General features: G+C 43.0%; 1 protein-coding gene across 2 annotated transcripts in view; it reads left to right on the forward strand.

Annotated features, from left to right (window-relative positions):
* Positions 1–464: 464 nt before the first annotated feature.
* Positions 465–26,391, forward strand: part of LOC126418562 (uncharacterized) — a 153,324-nt gene continuing 127,397 nt past the window's right edge. For both annotated transcript variants that reach the window (XM_050085378.1, XM_050085379.1), the window contains exon 1: positions 465–577. In XM_050085378.1, coding sequence (XP_049941335.1) covers positions 551–577 — 27 coding nt within the window. In that variant the 5' untranslated portion in view covers positions 465–550. The remainder of the gene's footprint in view (positions 578–26,391) is intronic.

Genomic DNA, 26,391 nt, shown 5'->3' on the forward strand with positions numbered 1-26,391 from the left:
TTAATAATCCAAGAGCCCCATTACTTCTTCGGAAGGTTAAACTTCATCAAAGCCAAATATCCGCTTGATATGAGGTTTCCCGACTGTATATACAACGCTCCCAAAATTACGAGGCATTTTATTTGTACAGATTAGCAGACTGCCGCAAAGCACGAGCCTGCAGAGAAGAAGAATCATCGCCTGATTTCATTCTAACAAGTAAAATTTCGGAATTATTTTGAGTGACTGAGCTATGACTGTGTTTCCTATCATGAATGATTGATTGCTAGAAACGAATTGAGAGCTACAGAATTATATAGAAAGGAGGAATAATTACACACCGTCGGACACGAAAACTTGGGGCAGCTGGGAACCAAACATGTGATGTTGACTGCGGTGCAAATGAGCTGATTCACGCAGAGTAGCAACCGTCACAGTAGTTCCTGGCGGCGCCCTGTACGCGGCGCTGGGATCGCCGGCGCAGGCCGTCTTTTAAGGAGGCGCGGTCCGCGTGCTCAAGTCTGCGCGCCTTCAGCAAGTTCTTACGACGGTCCAGCGCGCTACACACACCATGGCGGCGACGACGCTTCTCTGGCAGGTCAGTTGGAGACAAAGCTCTCCCGCCACAGCGGCACGCTTTCGTACGTCCTCTGTTGTCTGCCTGCTTCCCCTAGTCCTCGGTCCGCAGTGTCCAATTCTGCTACGCAGTCCGACGCGCGTGGACATCTCCTTTTGTAGTAAGCCAGCCGATTGTTTCTGCAGTACGTGTCTCCCTGAGCCACCGTAGCAAATTCTTGGTGTTCTTTAATGGGGAACGAAATGTTGTCTCTAGTCTTGGAACGCAGCTAGCGTGCCATTTTCACTGAAATTGCAATTACTGGGGGACGGAGTACGAGGAGAGGGAGGACAGACGAGGTACGAAGCTTTATCGTGGCGTTAGTGTGTAGCGGTCCTGTTACGGAGCCGCCGAACAAGAGCGCCTCATCGCAGTCGGCGTTCCAGCGGGATCGTAACTCCTGCCGCTCAGCTCTGGATGCCGCTGCGACCTTTTTCGGAACCGCAATTTCCGAGTAATCACCGTGCCGGCGGTGTGTGGCTCAGTAACCTGTTAGCAGTCGCGGCCAAGGTGAAGGTGAAACCGAAGGTGAAAGGAGCAGCACTACGCGGCCTCGAGTCTGTGTGTTTAACAGCCGGAGACCACGTGGGCCTCGTGTCGTTGTGGTGGCCTTCAGTTTCCGATACTTCAACTCTTTCCGGTCCATCGTCCTGGCATCCCAACTACACGTCTTCGGTACTTGTAAAGCAACTAAAGACGCTATGTCCACACAAATGAGGAACTGGTCCATGCGTTCTCTACTCACACTACGTGTTTTAATCGTTATGTTGTGCGAATTGAAAATCTGTGCCAGATCAGGACTCGAACTCAAATTTCCTGCTCTTCGTGAGCAGCCTCTTTAACTATTAGGTCATCCGAGCATATCCATTAACAAATTTTTGCCACATGTATTTTGCGTATGGGAATACAAACTGACCTGCAACATACATACATGAATTGCATAATTTTACAAAATAAACTTACCTAAATGACTAAATGTACAAATTAATATCTAAATTTTCAATCCATCCAAGAGCTGCCTCTGTCATTACAAAGAAATCTTCTAGATTTTTCGCGCTAAGGTCTCCGCTAAAGCTTGTTACAATGTTCGCTATTTTATGCATCTTCAGCAACCTATACAGTTAAATAATAAGTAACCAGTTTCATAAAGGAAATTTAATTTCTTTACCGACTTCGGGCCCTTGTAAGTAGGCTGTTTAGGTTTTTATGTTGGTAACGCCACGTAGCGCTCTGTATGAAAATCACTGACTGTGCTGTGTGCAGTCTGTGGCTGGTTGGACTCATTGTTGGAATATTCGCTATTGTAGTGTTGGGCAGTTGGATGTGAACAGCGCGTAGCGTTGTGCAGTTGGAAGTAAGCCGCCAGCAGTGGTGGATGTGGGGAGAGAGATTCCAGAGTTTTGAGAACGGACGATCTGGACGTGTGTCCGCCAGAAAGAGGAAATTTGTAAAGATGGATGTCATGAATTGATTTATATATATATATATATGATGACTTTTCAACATTATTAAGGTAAATACATTGTTTGTTCTCTATCAAAATGTTTTGCTCATTATGCCTATCAGTACTTAGTGCCTTCAGTAGTTAGAACCTTTTATTTAGCTGGCAGTATTGGCGCTCGCTGTATTGCTGTAGTTCGAGTAACGAAGATTTTTGTGAGGTAAGTGATTCATGAAAGGTATTGGTTACTGTTAGTCAGGGCCATTCTTTTGTAGGGATTATTGAAAGTCAGATTGCTTTGGGCTAAAAATATTGTGTGTCAGTTTAGTGATGATCAGAATAAGTAAAGAGAAAACTGTTTCAGTACGTTGAGTTTTGCTCAGCTGTTTGAAAATCAGATAACGTAAGAGTTTTACCAGCACAGTCTTTCATTCATAATTTTCCAAAGGGGACGTTACACCCTTAGTGCCGTTCTTCAGAAGGTTATGCCTACGAAGGCACTAAGTGCACCAAGTTCACTAAGTAGCCGAAACCGGTAGTGAAATTAATTTCTTTTATGCAACTGGTTGCTTATTATTTCATTATTTTGTTACAATGTGTTTGACGTTCTGATGTTCATTGCCACTGTCACACTCATAGGAAGAAGAAACCTTTCCTCTTCCTATTCACTGTTTTCCAAGCACGTCGCTGTAATTTCATGCCGGTTTGTCTTTTACCAGATCTTATGAGGGACTGGTATTCCTCTTGGGCAATATGATTCCACTTGCTGCTGAATTTGAAATCCACTGCTTTCAGCGATCCTGCCAACATGATAGATGATTGCCTGGATTTTAATCGGCTCATTTTAATTGCAGGAACGTTAGAGTGGATTAGGATCTGAGGAATTTTAATTAATTTTTCGTATTCCTGGAGAAGGGTATTCTGTCTTCGAAGATCTGGGTCGCGGAGTGTAGCTTAAAGGTGGTAACTAATGAAGAGGGGTAGATCTGAAGCAACGTGTTACTGTCCTCATTGCAGTATTTAGTTGAACATCGATTTTTCTCACAAGTAAAACTATTAGGTGGAGCACAGTATTTGGCAGCAGAGTATATTGTCACAATATAGTAATTACAGCACTAGTTCATTATTTGTCAACGGTCTTCTCCGTTATCATTTTAAAATCATTGCATCCACATAGACTCCATTCATCTGACACGCCAGGCAAATGGAAACGTCACAGCCGATATCCTTCCTCATTTTTGAAACAATCCGAACTTAAGCTCCGTCTCTAAAGATCTCAGTGGTGACTGGATGTTAAATCCTAATCTTCCTTCCTTCCCTGCATTCATCTAATTTCAGAGAATTCGATGTGCTGCACCTTGTTTTATTTCTTGTAACTTGTTGTGGTTTTCAGTACGAAGACTGCTTTGGTGCTGCCCTTTACACTAATCTATCCTGTGCAAGTCTCGGCATCTCTCCATGACTACTTCATCCTACATCCATTTGTACCTAATTCGTCTATTGAAGTATTGCTCTACCCCCACAGTTTTACAGTCACTCAGACTTTCCTCCGTTACGTAAGTAAAGATTCCTTGATGCCTCGGAAATGCCCTATCTCATTTTTGAATCAAATTGTGCAGTGAAGTGCCTTCTCTCCAATCCGATTCAGTATCACTTCATTAATTATCCGATCTAGTCATATAATATTCAATATTCTTCTGTAACAATACATTTAAAAATCTTCTATTTTCTTCTTTTCTGTACTGTTTATCGTCCACTCCTCTTTCAAATAATGCTCCACACCAGAGAAACATTTTTAGAACAGAGTTCCCAACACTTAAATTTATTCTCAAAATTGATAAATTTATCTTTTTGAGAAATGCTCCTCTTGCTATAGCTAACTCATTATATCCTTTTTAACTCCGCCAACGTCACTTGATGCCCATCTAGCAAAACGCGTTTACTAACTTCAACGCCGCATTTCCTAATCTACTTGCTTCAGCATCACACGACTTAATTCGACTCCTCTCCTTTACTATTGTTTGCTTTTGAAGATGTTCATAATCATTTTCGATACACCGTCTATTCCATTAAAGCGGTCTTCCAAGTGGTTTGTAGTCTCCGATAGAATCAATGTCATCGCAAACGTTACAATTTTTATTTCTGCTTGATAAACTTTAATCACTTTCCCTAATTTTTATTTTTGTCCTGTAATGCTTGCCTTAGGTACAGACAATAACGTGGGGGATATGCTACAGCCCAGTCTAACTCTTTTCTCAGTTACTGCCTCCTGCACATGACATTCGATTCTTATTACTTCAACCCAGTTTCTCTACGATTTATACATAACTTATCGCTCCCTCATACTATCACAGACTGCGTTTCTCTGTACTGTATTCTGTATGTACCACTTTACTACCGATGTTTTACCTTTCAAATAACAGTTCGCTCGATTGTTAATGTGTTATACGCAACGCACCATCAGAAGTAATTCGTGGATCGGTGCCTTCCTTGGGTAGTAGATCTACCAGCAACCTGGAAATAATTACAGCGCAGGATTTTTTCTTTATTACATCCGCTAGTCGTTTGTTAAGTGGTGACAGCTATTTGGATTCCAGAGTAAAATATCTTTGACGCATATTCTACTCCGACTTATCCTTTACTTCATTGTTCATGATTAGTTTTGTTCCTCTGTAACCTCGAGGCAGGCAAGGTCAGAAATTTTAGTTCCGTCTCGGGAAAGGCTATGTGTTTAAAATGTGCTGTTGCTATGTGTGGTTATGAATCGTTTGACACAAAGACGAACATGTCTCTAGTGGGGCAGGCCAATGAAAAAAACTCTGCAAAAAAATTAGAAACTTTGGATTCACGTCTCAAGTGTCGTGTCCGGCTGAACGAACGGAAAACGAAAGACGACTAGAAAAATAGTTTCTGAATAGACACTTGAACCGAGACAATTGCCTTTCGCGGACAATAATTCCACTGAGCTGTTCAAGTACTTCCAGTCGCTAGATTTACAAGAGTGTGTGTGAATATCTCTCAATCCTGCGTACCGAGCGTAGCGTCACGTTACACCTCATCGTACCGCAAAGTTCAAAGCAGTTATCTAAAAATCCATTCTGACCCCTGTCGAATTCTTTATACGTTTATTTTATTGTGTACGACGGAGGATCTATAGCTACAGTGCTGCGGTATCAGTAAATAGTACTGAGAAGTTTCGTGCACCGGGGGAATTATCTTTCGATTCGGTATAACGATTGCAGAGATGCGAGTAGACCTCTGCTCTCTGCTTCGGCCGCACACTGTCGTTAGCATACGGGCACCAACGCCGAAGCCGAGTATTAACCTATACCGACGTCACTCCTCTTCTGAGAACGCGTCTATCCTTTTATTATCCCTGCAGCGAACTGCCGAGATCTGAGACTGAGGCACACATTTTACCCACGATTCCAAGATGACGAAGTACATTTTAAGGTTTTTACATGTGAGGGGACTGCCGTCTGGACAGTTGAACGTACTGTCAACGGTTCCACTGTGAGCCGGACCTGGACTCAAAGTAAGACCCTTGCATTTTGCGAATAATATTCTTACTAACTGAGCTGTCTACGAGTGACTACCAAACGGTTTCCATCTGCGAGTTTCTCTCCATTTGGGATTTTAAGAGTTGTTTAACGTCAGCAGATGAGAGATACAAAGTATAAATTGTCATTACTTTATCATTTGCGTTTCCCATTTACGCGTCTAAAGCTCCAGAGGCTGTACGTAAATACGAGGAATTTTTTCGTAAAAACTCATCAAATTATGTGATTTACCACACTGTTGACTTCCTGGTTCGTTAAGACACGATTTGTACCTGTCTACAGCGTGAAAAGTATTTAAACCGACAACCTATGGGAGGTTGTAGGGGACATCAAAACAAATATTTTTCCCTAATGTCATTTTTTCCTATGAGGATTATTTAAACCGGTGGAGGCCGTATTACGCACTTCAGTTGTTAAGGGCGTATTACGCTCTTAAGTTGTAGGCAACTGCTGTCCACCAGTGTGGTAGTGCATTGTTTCTGTTTACTTATGGAGCGATACACCTGGAGTGAGTACACTGACATGCTTGGTGCGTACTACGTAGCGCACCACAACGGACGAGTTGCACAGCGGGTTTGTCAACAACAATATCCTAATCGCCGTATCCCGCATCATACGACCTTTACTGCTGTGCACCAACGTCTGCGTGAGACCGGGTCTTTTAGCAGATTACCTGGGCAGGGACGCCGTCGTACGGTAAGAACGCTGCAATTTGAGGAAGCTGTCTTGCAGCATGTGGAGCGGGATCCTTCAATCAGCACTCGTGCAATTGTACGTAACATTGGTACGAATCAGACGAAAGTAAGAACAGTCCTTCGAGAGCAATTGTTATGTCCATTTCACGTACAGCGTGTCGACAATCTGGAACCAGTTAATTATCCACCCAGAGCACAGTTTTCGCAGTGGTACCTGGGACACTGTGAAATGCATCCTACATTTCCATCCTCTGTGTTGTTTACCGATAAAGCAACGTTCGGACGTGATGGATTCTTCAACATGCACAATTCGCATGTTTGGAGTGAGGATAATCCAAATGCCACAGTTACTAGCGCTCATCGAGTGCGGTTCTTCGTTAATGTGTGGGTCGGTGATGTTGGGGACTGTTTAATTGGGCCGTATCTGCTACCCAGGCCATTAAATGGCAGGCACTACTACAATTTTCTCGCCAGAGCATTGCCAGCATTGCTGGAAGACGTCTTCTCCCTACAAGATAACGCATGTGGTTCCAACATGACGGGGCGCCGGTACATTTCAGTCGTCGTGTGCGTCAATTCTTGGACCGACGGTTCCCAGAAGCGTGGATTGGCAGAGGTGGTCCTGTACCATGGCCTGCTCGATCCCCCAGATATGTCCCCTCTGGACTTTTTTGTTGGTTTAACTAATTTGTCGCCAGAGAAATCTTCCTCTACCGGTTTAAATACTCCTCATAGGAAAAAATGACATTAGGGAAAAATATTTGTTTTGATGTCCCCTACAGCCTCCCAGAGTTTGTCGGTTTCAATACTTTCCACCCTGTATAGGAAGCTGCAAGTATAGTTCAGAATGTTCTCTCGAGTAAGGATGACTAAAAAAATCTGTCTATAAATGTGCAGTTAAATGTTATATTATATTTTATCAGTATGACGCGACAAGAACCTAAATAAAAAAAAAGAAGAGCGAAAAAAATGTTCCAAATGTGTGTGAAATCTTAGGGACTTAACTGCTAAGGTCATCAGTCCCTAAGCTTACACACTACTTAACCTAAATTATTCTAAGGACAAACACACACCCATGCTCGAGGGAGGAGTCGAACCTCCGCCGGGACCAGCCGCACGGTCCATGACTGCAGCGCCAAAGACCTCTCGGCTAATCCCGCGCGGCAAAGGAAGAGTGAACGTAAAAGGACGTTATTAGCAATTTTTTTCGCTGACACACCATCTGATCAAAATACCCAGACACTTATTAATGGACATTAATATAGGGTACCTCCACCCTTCGCCTTCATCACCGCTTGAAATCTGCTGGGGACACTTTCAGTGAGGTGTCGAAATGTCTGTGGAAGAATGGCAGCCCTTTCTTCCTCGAGAACCGAAACCAGGTAAAGTATTGATTTTTCAAGCTGGGGTATGGAACGAAGGTATTCCACTGGATGCATGTTGGGACTCTGTGTAGGCTAGTCCATTTCAGCACTGTCATTGTCGATGATCTATTGCCTCACAGGTTGTCTGTTGTACGCAGTCCATAATATTGTAAAATGTGTTCGTATCTGTCCGGATTTAGCGTTTTTGTAAGCGCAGTAAGGGCACCACATCCTAACCGCGAAAAACGCACCCATATCATAGCACCACTTCGTCCGTACTTCACTACTTGCTGTACGCATGGTAGCAGAAAACGTTCTCCAAACATTCGCCAAATATAAACCCCTCCATCGGATTCTCATAGCGTGCAGTGTGATTCATTACTCGAAATCACTCGTTTCGTGTCCAGTTCCACTGTCCGGTGGCTCTCTCTTTACATTACCACAAACGTCGCGAAGTTTGAGACATACACACTACTGGCCATAAAAATTGCTATACCATGAAAATGACGTGCTACATACGCGAAATTTAACCGACAGGAAGAAGATGCTGTGATACGCAAATGATTAGCTTTTCAGAGTATTCACACAAGGCTGGCGCCGGTGGCGACACCTACGACGTGCTGACATGAGGAAAGTTTCCAACCGATTTCTCATACACAAACACCAGTTGCCCGGTGTTGCATGGTGAAACTTTGTTGTTATGCCTCGTGTAACGAGGACAAGTGCGTACCATCACGTTTCCGACTTTGATAAAGGTCGGATTGTAACCTATCGCGATTGCCGTTTATCGTATCGCGACATTGCTGCTCGCGTTGCTCGAGATCCAATGATTGTTAACAGAATATGGAATCGGTGGGTTCAGGAGGGTAATACGTAACGCCGTGTTGGATCCCAAGGGCCTCGTATAACTAGCAGTCGAGACGACAGGCATCTTATCCGCATGGCTGTAGCGGATTGTGCAGCCACGTCTCGATCCCTGAGTCAACAGATGGGGACGTTTTCAAGACAGCAACCATCTGCACGAACAGTTCGACGACGTTTGCAGCAGTATGAACTATCAGCTAGGAGATCACGGGTGTGGTTACCCTTGACGCTGCATCACAGACAGGAGCGCCTGCTACGGTGTACTCAACGACGAACCTGGATGCACGAATGACAAAACGTCATTTTTTCGGATGAATCCAGGTTCTGTTTACAGCATAATGATGGTCACATCCGTGTTTGGATACATGGCGGTGAATACACATTGGAAGCGTGCATTCGTCATCGCCAGTCACCTCTTGTTCGCATCGACGGCACTTTGAACAGTGGACGTTACATTTCAGATGTGTTACGATCCGTGGCTCTACCCTTCATTCGATCCCTGCGAAACCCTACATTTCAGCAGTATAATGCACGACCGCATGTTGCAGGTCCTGTACGGGCCTTTCTGGATACAGAAAATGTTCGACTGCTGCCCTGACCACCACATTCCCCAGATCTCTCACGAACTGAAAACGTCTAGTCAATTGTTGGCCGAGCAATTGGCTCGTCACAGTACGCCAGTCACTACTCTTGATGAACTGTGGTATCGTGTTGAAGGTTCATGGGCAGCTGTACCTGTACACGCCATCCAAGCTGTGTTTGACTCAATGCCCAGGCGTTTCAAGGCCGTCATTACGGCCAGAGGTGGTCGTTCTGGGTACTGATTTCTCAGGATCTATGCACCCAAATTGCGGGAAAATGTAATCACATGTGAGTTCTAGTATAATATATTTGACCAATGAAAACCTGTTTATTATCTGCATTTCTTCTTGATGTAGCAATTTTAATGGCCAGTAGTGTATAAGTGGCATATCAGGTACTGCGCTATCATTGTAACTCCATTCTTTTGAACTCCCCTCGCACAGTAATTGTGCTAGCTGTACTGCTGGCAAGACTTTGGAACTGAAGACTGATTCCTTCCACTGATTTGTTGCGATTTCTTGTAACGACTCTCTGCGACGCTCAACGGTCCCTGTCCACTAGCGAGGTCTTCCTGTTCTCGGTTTAGCTGTAGTTGTTCCTTCTCTTTTCCACTTCACAGTCACATCACCCACAATCGACGTGGGGAACTGTAGGAGGGTTAAAATGGCCCTGGTGGGTTTGTCAGCCAGGTGACATTCGGTGACTGGCCTACGTTCCTAGTCGTTGAGCTCTCCTGACGGACCCGGTCTGCTGTTACTGATTCTTCCTGACAACACAACACATCCTGCGTCTTTTTATACTTCTCTTGGCAGCTGGTGGTCAATTTCGCATTACATATGGCTGTCTGGATACTTTTTAACAGATAGTGTATGTAGGACTCCCCCATGCATACTGCATTCGGGGTAGCTAACGCACGTTGTACGACGACGCTCGACCTGGAGGTTGCCGGTATGGATACTGGAAATGGAAGAAATTTTCACAGCCATTAATCGACCCAGGGAGGAGACGAGCCGGTCGCTGTGGCCGAGCAGCTATAGGCGGTCAGTCCGGAATCACGCAGCGGCTAGGGTCGCAGGTTTGAATCCTGCCTCGAGCATGGATGTGTGTGATGTCCTTAGGTTAGGTTAGGTTTAAGTAGTTCTAAGTCTAGGGGACTGATGACCTCATATGTTAAGTCCCATAGTGCTGTGAGACATTTGAACCATTTTTGAGGAGACGAAACGGCGTAAAGTGCCTGATCACCAGTCAGATTTCTCGCAAACGTCCATGATGAAACTCCAAATCTCTCCACAATGTGTCATGAAGTGAGGTCATATGACACTGTTGATGATGATACCTCTGTCGGATGAGGACATTAAACTGTGCGACCCCCTTGATTCTATTAGAGAGGAGTAAACTAAGCGCCGGAACCGTATCCCCCCTCTCTCTTCTTTCTCATTGTCATCAACGAAACAAAAACGACAGAACACTCCACACCGACTCATCACAGTTTCTTGCTCTTTAACGCCAGCCTCAGCGATCACGAGGGAAGGATGTCATTATACGGGAAAAGAAAGAAAACCATTCCAACCAGATTACCCCTCTTGGCCTCTTAGTAATAAAATGTAATATGACTTTATTTCTTTATAGTATTTATAGTATTATGCAGTCTAGCGTATGCTGGACGCTCCACTAGAATCGTGAGATCTGTTCGTTACGGATCGTTTCAAACTGTGAATCCAAATAATTTGATCTACATAGTTGCTTCAGTCATTTTGCACTAAATTTGAACTCGAATGATATCCAAACTAGTGCCTATTTCTGCACGTTATGTTAAATTTTCTTACCTGCACGAGTGTAGTCAGTTATATAGGGTGAACATTAATAAAACAGATAAACTGCAGGGATGGGTTCCTGACTGGTAATGGAGGAAAAAAAGGTACTATAAACATGTGTCCGGAAATGGACGGTGTGCGAGCAAGGACAGCAAATCATCCCGGAACACAGTACAGAGCTGCATCGCATCCGCGTCACAACAGGTGTTCAAAGTGGCCTCCATGTGATTGTAGCTGATACGGATAGTAGCGGTTGTCATGCGGGATACACATATACTATGAGCACTGTCCACCGCGAGATTATGTGCTGCCTGGTGGTGGTTAGAGAAATGAATGAGTGGAGCAGAGACAAATAGTGGATCAGTCTAGCGACGGTAAGTGGTGCAAATTCGGAAATCCACCGACTTTAGGGACTTTGACAAAAGCCAGATAGTTGTGACCCATTGCCTAGGAGCAAGAATCTCCTAAACGACGAAGCTGTTCGGCTGTTCGCATGAAACTGTCGAGAGCATATATGGAAAATTATTTAAGAATGATGAAATCGTGAGCAGGCGACAGGAAGTTGGACGTCCATAGCCGGCCCTCTGTGGCCGAGCGGTTCTAGGCGCTTTAGTCTGGAACCGCGCGGCCGCTATGGTCGCAGGTTCGAATCCTGCCTCGGGCATTGATGTTTGTGATGTCCTCAGGTTAGTTAGGGTTAAGTAGTTCTAAGTTCTAGGGGACTGATGACCTCAGATGTTAAGTCCCATAGTGCTCGGAGCCATTTGAACCATTTTGACGTCCATATTTCATTACAGAATGTAGGGATCAGAGGCTTTCCCGCTCTCTAAAGCAGGATGGGCAGCGATTTGTGGCAGATCTGACGTCAGAGTAAATAGCTGGTGCAGGCACAAGTGTCTTGGAGCACACCTTTCTGCACACAGTATTGAACATGGTGTTCCGCTGTAGAAGACTCCTACGTGTCCTCATGTTGACCCAATAACAGCGTCAGTTATTATTACAGTGGGCACAGGATTATCGAGATTGGACCGCGGATTAATGGAATCGTGTCTCCTGGTCGGTTTATTGTTAAACAAGGTCGATGCTCATGTCGAGATACGTCGTCATACAGGCGAACGGTTGATCATAACATACAGCGCGCAACGGACTCAGGGTAGTGGGAGAAACATTATTTTATAGGAGACATTCACCTGGGCTTCCATGGGACCTGAGGTAGTAACGACAGCTGTGGACTACACGAACGTTATTAGCGACAGACTGAAATCCCTTATGCTTGGTATCTTCCTCAACAGTGATGGCATCTTCCATCTGGATAACTATCCGCCTCACAAGGCTAGAATCGTATTGCATTGGTTCGAGGAGCACGATAGTGCACTCACGTTGATGTCTGGGTCATAAAATTCGACTTATCTCAATCCGAAGAAACCCAGCTGGTACCCTATGGGGGGGGGGGGGGGGGCAGCTCCTTGCCTACAAGCCCCAACCGCCCGTAAGTTACGAGAAGTGTGTGACCTATGCTTAGGCATCTGGTGCCACAAACCTCTGGAAACTTCGTCGAATCCGTGGCGCGCAGAATCACTGCTGAATTGCGTCCCAGAGGTGGAACAACACGCTTTTAAGCAGGTCGTCATAATGTTTTTGCTCATCAGTATAATCGTAATTTGACGTACACCATGTTCGCGGGACACTTGCCTGGAGCTTGTACTAGGGTTCGCCTCAGTATCCTGAGAATCTGGTCCTCCAAAACTCGTGTACGCACAGCCTGCCGCCTTCCTGCACGTTCGTCCGTCTGAGAGGACCCATGATCACACAACCGCTCAAAAACGGTTTGAAATGTTTTGTGTTGTGGTTGGTGTCTGTCAGGGTACTTCGTTTTGGCATAGTTGCACTGCCTGTCGACAGTTTCTATCTGCTTGGTTGTAACCCAAACACCATCTCGGCTTGTTCCCGATTTGAGTACCGGACAGTTCTGCTGTTTACAGTAAGCTGCGTCAATCGCACAGCCTGCAACACACAAGAAACACACGGCAAACCGTCAAAACCTTCTACCATGGCAACGATGCATTTCTGGACATATGTTCATGGGACCTTTTTCCCTCCATTTGCAGTTTGTCGGTTTTATTAAAATTCACCCTATAAAAAAACGGAAGGATGAGCAGGCTATAACGTGTCGTCGACAACGGAGCCATTGGAGACGGTGTCCAAATTTAAATTAAAAAGGAAATCGGTCGTGTTCTTTTCAAAGAAACGTATCTGGTATTGGCCTTAAACGATTTCGGAAAATCACAGAGAACCGAAGTGCTCCTGAAAGCATTTCCTGTATTTCAGCAATGCGCCACCTTACTCGGTAGCTGCTCATTTTTTGTCAATGTTTTTGCGATAATACACTCCTGGAAATGGAAAAAAGAACACATTGACACCGGTGTGTCAGACCCACCATACTTGCTCCGGACACTGCGAGAGGGCTGTACAAGCAATGATCACACGCACGGCACAGCGGACACACCAGGAACCGCGGTGTTGGCCGTCGAATGGCGCTAGCTGCGCAGCATTTGTGCACCGCCGCCGTCAGTGTCAGCCAGTTTGCCGTGGCATACGGAGCTCCATCGCAGTCTTTAACACTGGTAGCATGCCGCGACAGCGTGGACGTGAACCGTATGTGCAGTTGACGGACTTTGAGCGAGGGCGTATAGTGGGCATGCGGGAGGCCGGGTGGACGTACCGCCGAATTGCTCAACACGTGGGGCGTGAGGTCTCCACAGTACATCGATGTTGTCGCCAGTGGTCGGCGGAAGGTGCACGTGCCCGTCGACCTGGGACCGGACCGCAGCGACGCACGGATGCACGCCAAGACCGTAGGATCCTACGCAGTGCCGTAGGGGACCGCACCGCAACTTCCCAGCAAATTAGGGACACTGTTGCTCCTGGGGTATCGGCGAGGACCATTCGCAACCGTCTCCATGAAGCTGGGCTACGGTCCCGCACACCGTTAGGCCGTCTTCCGCTCACGCCCCAACATCGTGCAGCCCGCCTCCAGTGGTATCGCGACAGGCGTGAATGGAGGGACGAATGGAGACGTGTCGTCTTCAGCGATGAGAGTCGCTTCTGCCTTGGTGCCAATGATGGTCGTATGCGTGTTTGGCGCCGTGCAGGTGAGCGCCACAATCAGGACTGCATACGACCGAGGCACACAGGGCCAACACCCGGCATCATGGTGTGGGGAGCGATCTCCTACACTGGCCGTACACCACTGGTGATCGTCGAGGGGACACTGAATAGTGCACGGTACATCCAAACCGTCATCGAACCCATCGTTCTACCATTCCTAGACCGGCAAGGGAACTTGCTGTTCCAACAGGACAATGCACGTCCGCATGTATCCCGTGCCACCCAACGTGCTCTAGAAGGTGTAAGTCAACTACCCTGGCCAGCAAGATCTCCGGATCTGTCCCCCATTGAGCATGTTTGGGACTGGATGAAGCGTCGTCTCACGCGGTCTGCACGTCCAGCACGAACGCTGGTCCAACTGAGGCGCCAGGTGGAAATGGCATGGCAAGCCGTTCCACAGGACTACATCCAGCATCTCTACGATCGTCTCCATGGGAGAATAGCTGCCTGCATTGCAGCGAAAGGTGGATATACACTGTACTAGTGCCGACATTGTGCATGCTCTGTTGCCTGTGTCTATGTGCCTGTGGTTCTGTCAGTGTGATCATGTGATGTACCTGACCCCAGGAATGTGTCAATAAAGTTTCCCCTTCCTGGGACAATGAATTCACGGTGTTCTTATTTCAATTTCCAGGAGTGTATATCTAGACACTATTTCGCGATGTTGATAGCTTATTTTTGAAATGAAACAGTATAATTTCCGGTATGTTCACAGGACTCAGACTATTTATTCCTGAAGGGGGGACCTAGTTGCATTTACAAATCATTTGAACGTATCATGAATATTCGTATTTCTCACTGTGTACTAAATAATTTCGTAACAGCCATTAAATCCACAATGAGATGGGCCATAAATGTGACATACTACAATGTATGATTACGATTCTACTTATCTTCTCCGTTATGATCACGGCTGAACACATAACTGGGACTGAAGCGCCAACCAGTTACTATTTATTTATTCGTTTGTTATGGCATTGCATAAACTCTGTGTTCGGACAGTGTGTTTCAACAAAAGTGACACCGAGTCATTCAGCATTACCCGTTCGAAATATGAACATCTAAACTGATAAACATAGAAAGAAGTTTACCTAGTATATACCCATCATCTTAAGGAAGGACAAGAAGTAATCTTCTAATGAGTACCTTTCCATATTGCAAATAATGTAATAAGGTGACATGTAGGGTAGCGAAGAAAGCTGCTTCACTGCGAGAAACAAAACGTTCAACATTTTCATACTATTCGATAAAAAACTAAAAAATGAAAATTTTCGGAACGATCGTACAGAATATCTTACACTCCAGACAGTCAATGTTGTCTCGTTGTTGCCGTCAGTCAGAAGACAGGTTTGATAAAGCTCTCCAAGATACTCCCTCCTGTGAAGGACTTTTCATCTCTGCATAACTACCGCAAGCTACTTTTATCTGCTGCTGTCTACTGTGATCTACAAATTTTACCGCACATGCTTCCCTTCGTTAATAACAATTTAACTATGTCTTGATGCGTCCAGATACATACTATGAACGTATCGCTTGTGTTGGTCGAACTGTGGCATAAATTTCTTTTCGATTTAATGCCCCTCTAGTAGTTACCCGATCGGACCATCATATCCTCAGCATTCTTCTAATTCGTCACTTTCTCTTCTAGTCTGAATATTCTCGGTACGTTTATTGTCTACGTTTTGTTCCCATATAATGCTACACTGCAGTCAAACACTTCCGATAACTTCAGTTTGCATTAGGTGTTAATACTTCTCCGTGAATAAGAAGTGAAAAAAAGTCTTAGAAGAGGGAAGTTGTATCAAAATACCCGTGGCAAGAAATAGTGGGAACACTACAACTAATTGAAAGTCTTGATCGCCTATATGAGTGTTTGAATGGAATTGGTGTTTGTCAATAGTCTAAATGTATAATTTGTGATAAATCAGACATTGTTGTCGACTGAAACATTTACTCATAAAGCGAAAACAAATGTCTCTGTACCAACGTTAGATGCAATAAATGATTATAATCATCGCTCTAGAGAATTGTCCTCCCTGCAAAAAACATTGGCTTTTGGGTACGGTTGATATCACTCGGCACAAACAGAACGGGCCGTGAGGAGGAGAAAGGCTAGAGGTGAAGAACTTGCGGCGGTCTTCAGAGACCTGAGGCTAACGACCTTTGCGTGGACGGTGATGTCAGTGTCTTTGCGATCCGCGTCCAGCGGACTGGAATATAGCTGACGCATGTAGCTGCACTGCGTAGATCCCTAACTCAATGGCTTTGTTACTAAGACATATAGGACGCGGCGTGTGTTCTTGCGTGCAACGGACATGAAAAGAAAGTTGTAAATCCAAAGGTGTTATTGTTAAACATGAAAACATGCATTCTGTCTGTGTTTCGGTGTAAAAGCCCTTTCTCTAGTGTTACTGTTTCAGCTGTATTATTCAAGTCTTTGGGTGTGTTTTGAAACAAAGAATGTACAGTCACAAGTTATTAAGTAGTAATTCGAAATATATAATCCCGGATGGTAATAAGTGGTGTTACATATTGACGGTATAATATCTAACAGATTATGGAAGTATCCAGAAGTGACAGTAAAATCCGCTTGGTCGTTCAGTAAGAGTTCTCGGTCGCTCTTCTGTTTTTAAATTTCTAGTCCTGGTATTATCCGTCGTTCTTATCACGACTGCAGTAGTTTGGCATCTGTGGAACAATTTTGGTCGGTTTTCGAAAAACGTTGCTACAGTGGTCTTGATACATGTGGATATTCTTGTTTTCTCATGTAATGTGAACGACGCACCTGGTACATTAACTTTTCATTCATGGGGTAAAGTTGTGTGTTCGTTGTTGAACAGATTACTGCGCATTGTCTCTGTGATCTAAAAAACACACTCCAGCTTTGCACAGCATTGTCTTTAAATCAATCACAAACGCTCTGTATATGTTGAAGTACTGCACTTAAAAGTTGAAATAGTTTCAGGGCAGAAAATATTGGAATGTACACATTTAGGAAGAGCCACCTATCCCTGTTACAGAACCAGGAAATGGATTTTGCTTTCTAACAATGTGTGGATACTATGAGACAAGCTAAAGAACAGACTGATCGATCTGTCTCCCTCCTCCATCCACTTTCGCTTTTCAGTCACATAAACTACCTGCAAAAATCCGCCTTTAGATATTCTTGAGGTTACTGAAACAACCTTCTCAGTGTGTGGTGCAGTAAGTAGTGGCGTTATTGCCGATATTGTTTAGTGTGTACTCTGTATTTAACCTGTAATCTATTGAACCCATTGCCAGTATTGTGAGAAATCATTATTCAACCTGTGATCTAATAAGAACTACAGCTTCAAGGAATAATGCCATTATTTAAATTTCGTGTGACCTATTGTAAGATATTGCTACACTTCGTATTACATCACTGAACATTTTGGAGGTAGTAAATTCGTTGTTGCACGGTATACACGAAAACTTGTATATCATCTTCAAATAGTAACAGTAGAAATTGAACTTACAGCCAGAAACCAAGTTCTTGTAAAATAAGTGGGTGTGAAACATAGGCAATAAATTGTAATTTCTTGTTTAATAATCACAAATTTTCTTCAAAAACTCACCAGATATCAGTCAGAATCATACAAAGTTTTATATTGCCTGGAGTTTTCAAGGGTTTTGCCATGTCTTCCGGTACACTATGTGTCCGCTTGTATTAGGGCCAAGTGTGAAACTTTTTTAAAATATGTCTAGAAATGTGTAGTATTACTGCTATATGAATAAACATGTAAAATAATTCAGTTCATTCTCTCGCGATTCGCGGATAACTTAACGACAGTACTTCACTGTGACAGACCTAGTTATTAGTTCTGAGACAAAATAAATAATCTGTTTAAAATGCCCAGTACTGAGACACAAGACAAAGATGCAGTAGCCATATGTTGCTTTGTGCACTGCCTCTGTCTTCTACTGAAACCGCGCGACATCCCACGTTGGTAAGGCACTGGACTCGTCTTAGAGAGGACGACGTTTGAAATCCTTGTCTGACCATCCTAATGTACGTTTTCTGCGATTCCCGTAAATTACTTGAGGCAAATCTATAAAAACTGTAATGGATAGTGTATACATTCATGTTAAAACATGTGTACATGAAAGTGTGTACTCCCTACCATAATTTTTATAGATTCAGTACGTAATTTATTTTACTATATGCTATTTATTTATTTCTGTATTTATCTTTTTTTTTTGAGTCATCAGTCATGTGATTGGTTTGCTGTGGCCTGCCACCAGTTCCACTCCTGTACTAACCTCTTCATCTCAGAGCAGCACTTGCAACCTACGTCCTCAATTATTTGCTGGATGTACTCCAATCTGTGTCTTCCTCTACAGTTTTTGCCCTCTACATCTCCCTCTAGTACTACGGAAGTCATTCCCTCATGTCTTAACAGATGTGCCGTCTTCCTGTCCCTTCTCCGTATCAGTGTTTTCCACATATTCCTTACCTTATCAGTTCACCTAATTTTCAACATTCGTCTATAACACCACATTTCAAATGTTTCAATTCTCTTCTGTTCCGGTTTTGCCACCGTCCACGTCTCACTGCTATACAATGCTGTACTCGAAACATACATTCTCAGAAATTTCTTCCTCAAATTAAGGCGTGTACTCATTAGACTATCCATTCGGTTCAGGAGATCATGTAATTCTTCTTCACTTTCTCTGAGGATAGCAATGTCCGTATCATTGACATCCTTTCACCTTGAATTTTACTTCCACTCCTGAACCTTTCTTTCATTTCCATCATTGCTTCTTCGCTGTACAGATTGAATAGTAGGGGTAAAGGCTACGTCCCTGTCTTGCACCCTTTCTAATCCGAGAACTTCGTTCTTGGTCTTCCAGTCTTATTGCTCCCTCTTGGCTCTTGTACACGTTATGTATTACCCGTCTCTCCCTATAGATTACCCATATTTTCCTCAGAATTTAGCACAACTGCCACCATTTTACGTTGTCGACAAATCCTACTAACTTGTCTTGGTTTTTTTTTTTGAACTGCTTCCATAATCAACTCCAACGTCAGAATTGTCTTTCTGCGCTTTTACCTTTCCAAAATCCAAATTAATCGCCATCTATATATCCTCAATTTGCTTTTCCATTTTTCTCGTATATTATTCTTGTCAGCAGCTTGGATAAATTAGCGCTTGAGCTGGTTTGATTTAAGTCTTCCAAAGCTCTTTTAAATTCTGATTCTAAATCTGAGTTCCCAGTCTGTTATAGATCGATTCCTCTTTCTTCTTCTATCACGTCATCAGACAAATCTTCCCCCTCATAGAAGCCTAAAATGTGTTCTTTCCACCTATCCGCTTTCTCCTCTGCAATTAGTGGTGGAATTTCCGCTGCACTTTTAGTGTTACCACCTGTGCTTTTAATTTCACCGAAGGTTGTTTTGACTTTCGTATATGTTGAGTCAGTCCTTCCGACAATAATTTGTTTTTCGATGTCTCCACATTTTTCATGCAGCCATTTCGGCACAGCTCCCTTGCACTTAATATTTATTTCCATCCTCAGCGGCTTATATTTCTGTATTCCTGAATTTCCCTGAACATTTTGTATTTCCTTCTTTCATCAATCATCTCAAGAATTCCTCTTGTTACCCATGGATTCTTCACAGTTACCTTATGTGTATCTACGTTTTTCTTTCAAACTCCTGGGACCGCTAGCTTTAGAGGTATCTATTCCTCTTCAACTATAACGCCTCTGAGCTATTCCTTATTGCAGTATCTATAGCCTTAGAGAACTTCAAGCGTATCTCTTCATTCTTTGGTATTCCGTATCCCACTTCTTCTCGATAACGATCTTATATTTTACCTAATGATGGCCAGACGGCTTAAAATGGTTTATAAATAAAAAATTTGACCAGTAGCTGAAGGCGGTAATACGACATTTCTCGAATATATAAGAGATGTGGGGCATCACCTCCGGGTGGAAATATCTTCATTTCAGTTTTTGAAGTGACCTGGTTAGGGTCTACTTTGTTAACTAGTCAAGAAAACTATGTTAATATTCTTCAGCTCTTGAAAGAAACCTACTTATATTGGTCTGAAATGACAGAGAAAAGTATTCTAACTAACTCATTGTGCGGGGGTCTGTAATATGTAATATGATTGTATTTTGCAAATGTGTGAGATTGCTTTGCCTAAATGAAGTAGTATCCCCAATGTCCCTTCAGTTTTTGTTACTCGGCGCTCTTGTTTGTCATAACTGCAGCAGGAGCAAGTCTATCTAGATTAGCTGGGATTTGTATTGTCACTTTAGCGTCCATAGTATAATGGACATGGTTCTAAAATTGTGCTGTTGGAGCGGAAAATAGAGGGTAAATAACGGAAGCATTAGAAGACCTTTATTTCACAAGAATGTTAAAAATTAATTACACAAATAAATTTAGAAATTAAGTGGGGCTACAAATAAGAGGAAAGGATTGAAGTGCTTGGAGAATTCTTAACAAAGAACTGATAAGGTCAGTGAGATGATGTTTGAAGGTAATCATGTACCACTAAGTTAACTTAGCATTTATGGATGGACTAGTACAAGCGATATTGGAGTAGGATATAAAGGGTAATTCGACTGCCCCTACCCCTACCACTGTCTTTTCATGCAACCCGCAGTGTTATAGCTGGCCTTTATAAACAACTCGCCAGGTTATCATATTCTCTGGCTCGCAACACGCAAACTATTAGTGGCTGGCTCTGAGCACTATGGGACTTAACATCTATGGTCATCAGTCCCCTAGAACTTAGAACTACTTAAACCTAACTAACCTAAGGACATCACACAACACCCAGTCATCACGAGGCAGAGAAAATCCCTGACCCCGCCGGGAATCGAACCCGGGAACCCGAGCGTGGGAAGCGAGAACGCTACCGCACGACCACGAGCTGTGGACAAACTATTAGTCCCATAGGAAAAAAATAACAGAGAGTTTTTGTAGTAAATTGGACGCCAACGTTTTCGAGTTATTGAAGAAAAACATACTTCCACCTCACACTCATCCACCACCAGTGTGGTGCTCGAAGGATTCCCTCCTACCACTGTACAAAAATTTCCGATTGCACAAACTTTTGGTACCTATTGATTGGTTTATTACACCACCAGCATAGTTGTCTACTTCTTTAACATCATTAACTTCAAAGTGTCCTTGAGGGTAACGAACAAAAAACGACTTTTTTAAACTTAGGTGAAAACTAATTACTTTGACAGCTCGATTGAAACTTAACTATTACGCAGTAATTTCGTATGGCCTGACGAAAACAATCATGTAATTATTTTATGCTGTTAAAATTAAGAAAATTATTGGGTAAAATTTACAGAAACGTCAGTTTTACCATTTGTAAGTGTTTGACTAAGTCGATGGCGTAATAAGGCTAGTCAATGAAACCAAAAAAGTCAAAGATGGGTAACAATTGGTGCAGTCGCAAATATTTGTACAGTAGTGGGAGGGAGTGCCATGAACAACATATTAGAAATCCTGACTGCTGGGGGTTCGGTGTGGGAGTGAGGGTGTGTCTGAAGGTCACTTTTGTACGTTTTTCTTGAGTAACTAGAAAACTACGGCTTCTATCAGAAACGTATGCCAGTACAAAATTTAGCCACATTAAATTTCCTACCGAAAGGTCCTGGTATTTTTTTCTGTTAGACTAATAGTTTGCGCGTAGTGACAGAGAGAATACGAAAATCTCGCTCGGGTGTTATGAAGGTCAGCTATAACATTGAGGGTTGCATAAAACGACATCGGTAGGGGCAGCTCTATCACCTCTATAAATTACTGAGAGTGGTAGATGTGGCAGGTACTGAAGATGATAAGCTCAGTATGACGTATGAAGAGACTGGATCGAATCGGCCAAAAGACTGTTAAGTTGAAAGAAGTAGAGAATTAAACAAGGCGGATAAATGGTGTATTAAAAGAAAAATGATATATTCTAAAGATATGATATACCCGTTTTGGAGACAATGAGCAGCATTTTCTTCTCACATAAAACACATAGTTGGCGCGGAAGTCATGTATGGTGTCGTGCATAATTCCAATTCTCTAAATTTATGTCTTCGAAATGGAAGCGAAACAAAACGGAAAGATTTTTCCTCGACTGAGAGCCACTTGCAACTACTGTGCATAAAAGAAACTCGTTGTGTTACTACTAGGAGGGCTCTTAATTGTATGTTGAGGAACCCAGAGCGTATTCACTTCTTACGCATTGATGCAGTAGAACATTCAGACCAATGACTGGAGCTAATGGAATCATCTTACCTTCGCTACAATATTTCAGTTGGTATCTCGTACAACACCTCTCTCGTGATTCTTGCTCTCATGCGCTTATTCGAATGCATTCGTTACCTCCACGATAAACTTACACACAAGCACACGCTCGCACACACATACACACAAGCACGAAAAAATGGTTTTTCTGACTGCTCCAAAGAGGCGACATGAAAGAGCCCATCTAAAAACTAACAATGAGGAGATCGGCCTTTGTTCGAGTCCTCTTTGTCCACACCACTGGATTATCACCGTACAGATCTGTATGCGCCGTACCTCGCATTCACTCTTCATCTCTATGCTGCCCTGTTTTCTTGTCCTGTCAGCAGACATACAGAAAGGCCCCTTGCACACACCCTGTCCGCCGCTTTTGTTGTGAATCAAATCAGAATGAGATTCTCTAAACATCGTAGGAAAGGCGCAAGGGGCGATTTTCTTACTACGACGTAAAAATTTGCAAAAGAAAAATAAAATCAGACAGGGATGAATGAATCCACAACATTGTTCACATTAGGAAACATACTTTAGTTTTCAGGGAAATAATGTGTCCTTGCAATTCTACCATAGTCAGAATTCTCAAGTCTAAAGAAGTGTTGGTGTAAGGCACCGGTCGAATTTCGCGTGCACGGAGTTCTCTTAAATAAAATCGAATCTTACAGCAAATAATTGGATCCATTAATTTCCAGAATTACTGCCTATTTACGATAGTTGTCACAGAGTCGACTGACACTACTCACAGCTCACGTAACGGTTACACAACGTGATTCATTGTTTGTTACAGAAAATTGTATACTCTAAAAATCCGATCTAAAACACTTCTAAATAAGTTCGATACTTACGATTCTGACATTATTTTCACACGCTGTTCAATAAATATTGTCCTCAGAATGAGATTTTCACTCTGCAGCGGAGTGTACGTTGATGTGAAACTTCCTGGCAGAATAAAACTGTGTGCTGGACTGAGACTTGAACTCGAGACCTTTGCCTTTCGCAGGCAAGTGTCTACCGACTTTTTTTTTGCTAATCTCCGTTTGTTCTGGGGCGGACGTCCCGGGACACTTGTTAAAGTTCATCGTTGATTCGTTCACTCAGTTTTTATCAAAACTAGACATGACTGGCGTAACGGGATTTACGCGGTCGTTCTTTAAATAAAAATATGGCATTTCAGTCTTTGATCGCTATTTTTTTATTTTCAATTACCGGTTTCAAACTAGCTGCCCGTTTCAGATCATATATTGCAGTTACAGAGTAGCTTGTCCGTACTGACAAGTGCTAGGTTCGAATATGGAAAAATGGGCGCCACCGAGAAATATGATAAGAATGCTATGAATTTTAGTACATTTAAACATTATGATATAACTGATGAATTTAACTTTTTCGCTAACAAATATGCATCTGTAATAATTAATATAGTAGTAACGTATGTATATAGAATTAATGTAAGAGTGGAGAGGCTAACATTGGATGATAGAGCAAATAAGAAAATTTTTGAAGACCAAGGAGCCTTGGAAAAATTGCGTATAGCCTGTAGCAATGTGTGATGTTGTGTAGCGTCGTCACGTGACCGGTGCTCCGTTGAATTAGAAGCAGTGTTATGTTGGATATCCTCGGCTTGTTGACTACTACTGGTAGCATTTTCATACTGGCTTCTTCGGAATCCCAGAGCGGTACGCAAGCTGTACGCCATCCTGAAATGTCCAACACATAATACAACCGTGCCAAAGCTTGCCACCTAAAATGTAAACAAAATTCATACTGACAGGTACACTGCCACCGTTCTTTTTCCTTAGACAACTTGTGAACAAGCCTATATTTTGTTCTACCCTGATTGGGAGACCTCACTGCCCGTGAGGCCATTTTCTAGGATGGCCTTCGGCTGTGTGTCTGAGCAGGACTATGAGGTTTTTATTCACTGTGGTTCTAATAATTATACCATAAAGGGCTGTAACGTCCCTGTCGAAAATCGTAATACCTATGGGCACACCTTATTCCATTTGGCATAAAGACAAACTCTCTGTATGCTTCCCTGAATTGCCGTATTAAATCGTCCAGGTTTGGCTTATAATACCACAGTTCTTCCAGTACAATTACAGCAGCTGAATAATTAATCTTGTTTCCATAAAATGTAATTGCTAACTCATCAATTCTCTCTTCACGGGTAATTTCTTATGTGGTCCCAGTTACCATAAAAAAACGCCAACGCAGACATTAGCTGTAAACAATAATCTTTATTCAGAATGTTACTGTTCCCTTCCGTTTACAATAAGTCATATATACTCTATTTCTAACAACAAAGGTTAAATATTTCACTTCACTCTGTACAACATCATTCTTAGCCGGTTCATCTCCAGCAATTTGTAAACCAATATAAAATGGATTCACACCATGAAATATCTTATTTTTTGCACGACATTGATTCTCCAAATCGGTCCATGACTTAACTTTCGAAATGTCTGCACTTGCCTCGGGCTTGGAATAGGTTACAAACTTGAATCGATTCTTTCTAGTGTACTTACGCCAAGGAACGCCAGATGAACGTTCGGGTCTAAGACTAAATGGACCTATTTTATTGCTACAGGCTATACGCAATTTTTCCAAGGCTCCTTGGTCTTCAAAAATTTTCTTATTTGCTCTATCATCCAATGTTAGCCTCTCCACTCTTACATTAATTCTATATACATACGTTACTACTTTATTAATTATTACAGATGCATATTTGTTAGCGAAAAAGTTAAATTCATCAGTTATATCATAATGTTTAAATGTACTAAAATTCATAGCATTCTCATCATATTTCTCGGTGGCGCCCATTTTTCCATATTCGAACCTAGCAGAATTAGAGTAACTTGTACAACATCATTCATACAGAGTAACTTGTCTGTACTGACAAGTTACTCTGCAACTGCAATATATGATCTGAAGATGGGCAGCTAGTCTGAAACCGGTAATTGAAAATAAAAAATTGCGATCAAAGACTGAAATGCCATATTTTTATTCAGAGTGCTAGTCAGGTCCACCATGATGTCTGTACATTATCAGGACCTCCTTGTACAGTATGTGATTCCTGATTTGTAAGAGAGCAGCTGTGTGAAAACCACCGTTTTCGTGCAAGATTGGTCAACACCTCATGTTGCTCGCCCAGTGAAAGATCTGCTTAATGCAACCTTTCACGAACGTGTAATCTCCAGAGGTTTTCCAGATGCGTGGCCTGCAGGATCAGCTGATCGGAATATGTGACTTTTGGCTCTGTGGACTCCGAAAAGAACGCGTTTATTAGGTACACGTTCGGTGTCTAGCTGATCTGCGAGCAACTGTTGATCACATTATTTTAGGGATGCACCATCTAGTGGACGCCTCCGGTGCTCATATTGAATAAACTGTGTAAGCGGGAGTTAATAAAATCAACATTACGCCTTTCTAACTCGTCTAACCTTTTCTGGCCACACCCAGTTCATAATCCATTACACGTGGAAACATTTTTGTATATCTTTTGGCATTCAAAGTTCCGGAATTGCACCTGGTGGCAAAGCTTGGAACGAATTTTTTCCTGCGTATGTCGGTTCCTCATTAATGCATTAGAATATCTACCAAGTTTCATTGCCATTCGATAATTACAGCCGTCACTGGACTTCTGTAAGCAGTTGTACTTTAATTACAATCGGCCGTCCGCTACCAGCACTCCAAAGGCGGACTGTACACACTCTGATTAATAAGTGTTGTTTAAAGCCTTCGCTTTTATGACGTCATGAACTCCGCTCGGGACACTTTAAGTAAGGTATCTATGGAGAAATGGCAGCTATTCTTCCTCAAGAGCCGAAAGAAGAGAAGGTAGTACTTGTTGGACGCTGAGTCTGGAACGAGCCGACATTCTAAGTCATCACAAAGGTATTCCTCTTCGTTGAAGTCGGTAGCCTGAGCAGGCCAATCCATTTCAGGAACGTTGTTGTCCACAAACCACTGCCTCACAGTAGCGCTTTGCGATATGAGGTACTTTCATGCTGTTAAGTCATCACCTCCGAACCGTTCC

Source organism: Schistocerca serialis, chromosome 9 (assembly GCF_023864345.2).
Source record: "Schistocerca serialis cubense isolate TAMUIC-IGC-003099 chromosome 9, iqSchSeri2.2, whole genome shotgun sequence".
NCBI lineage: Eukaryota > Metazoa > Arthropoda > Insecta > Orthoptera > Acrididae > Schistocerca > Schistocerca serialis.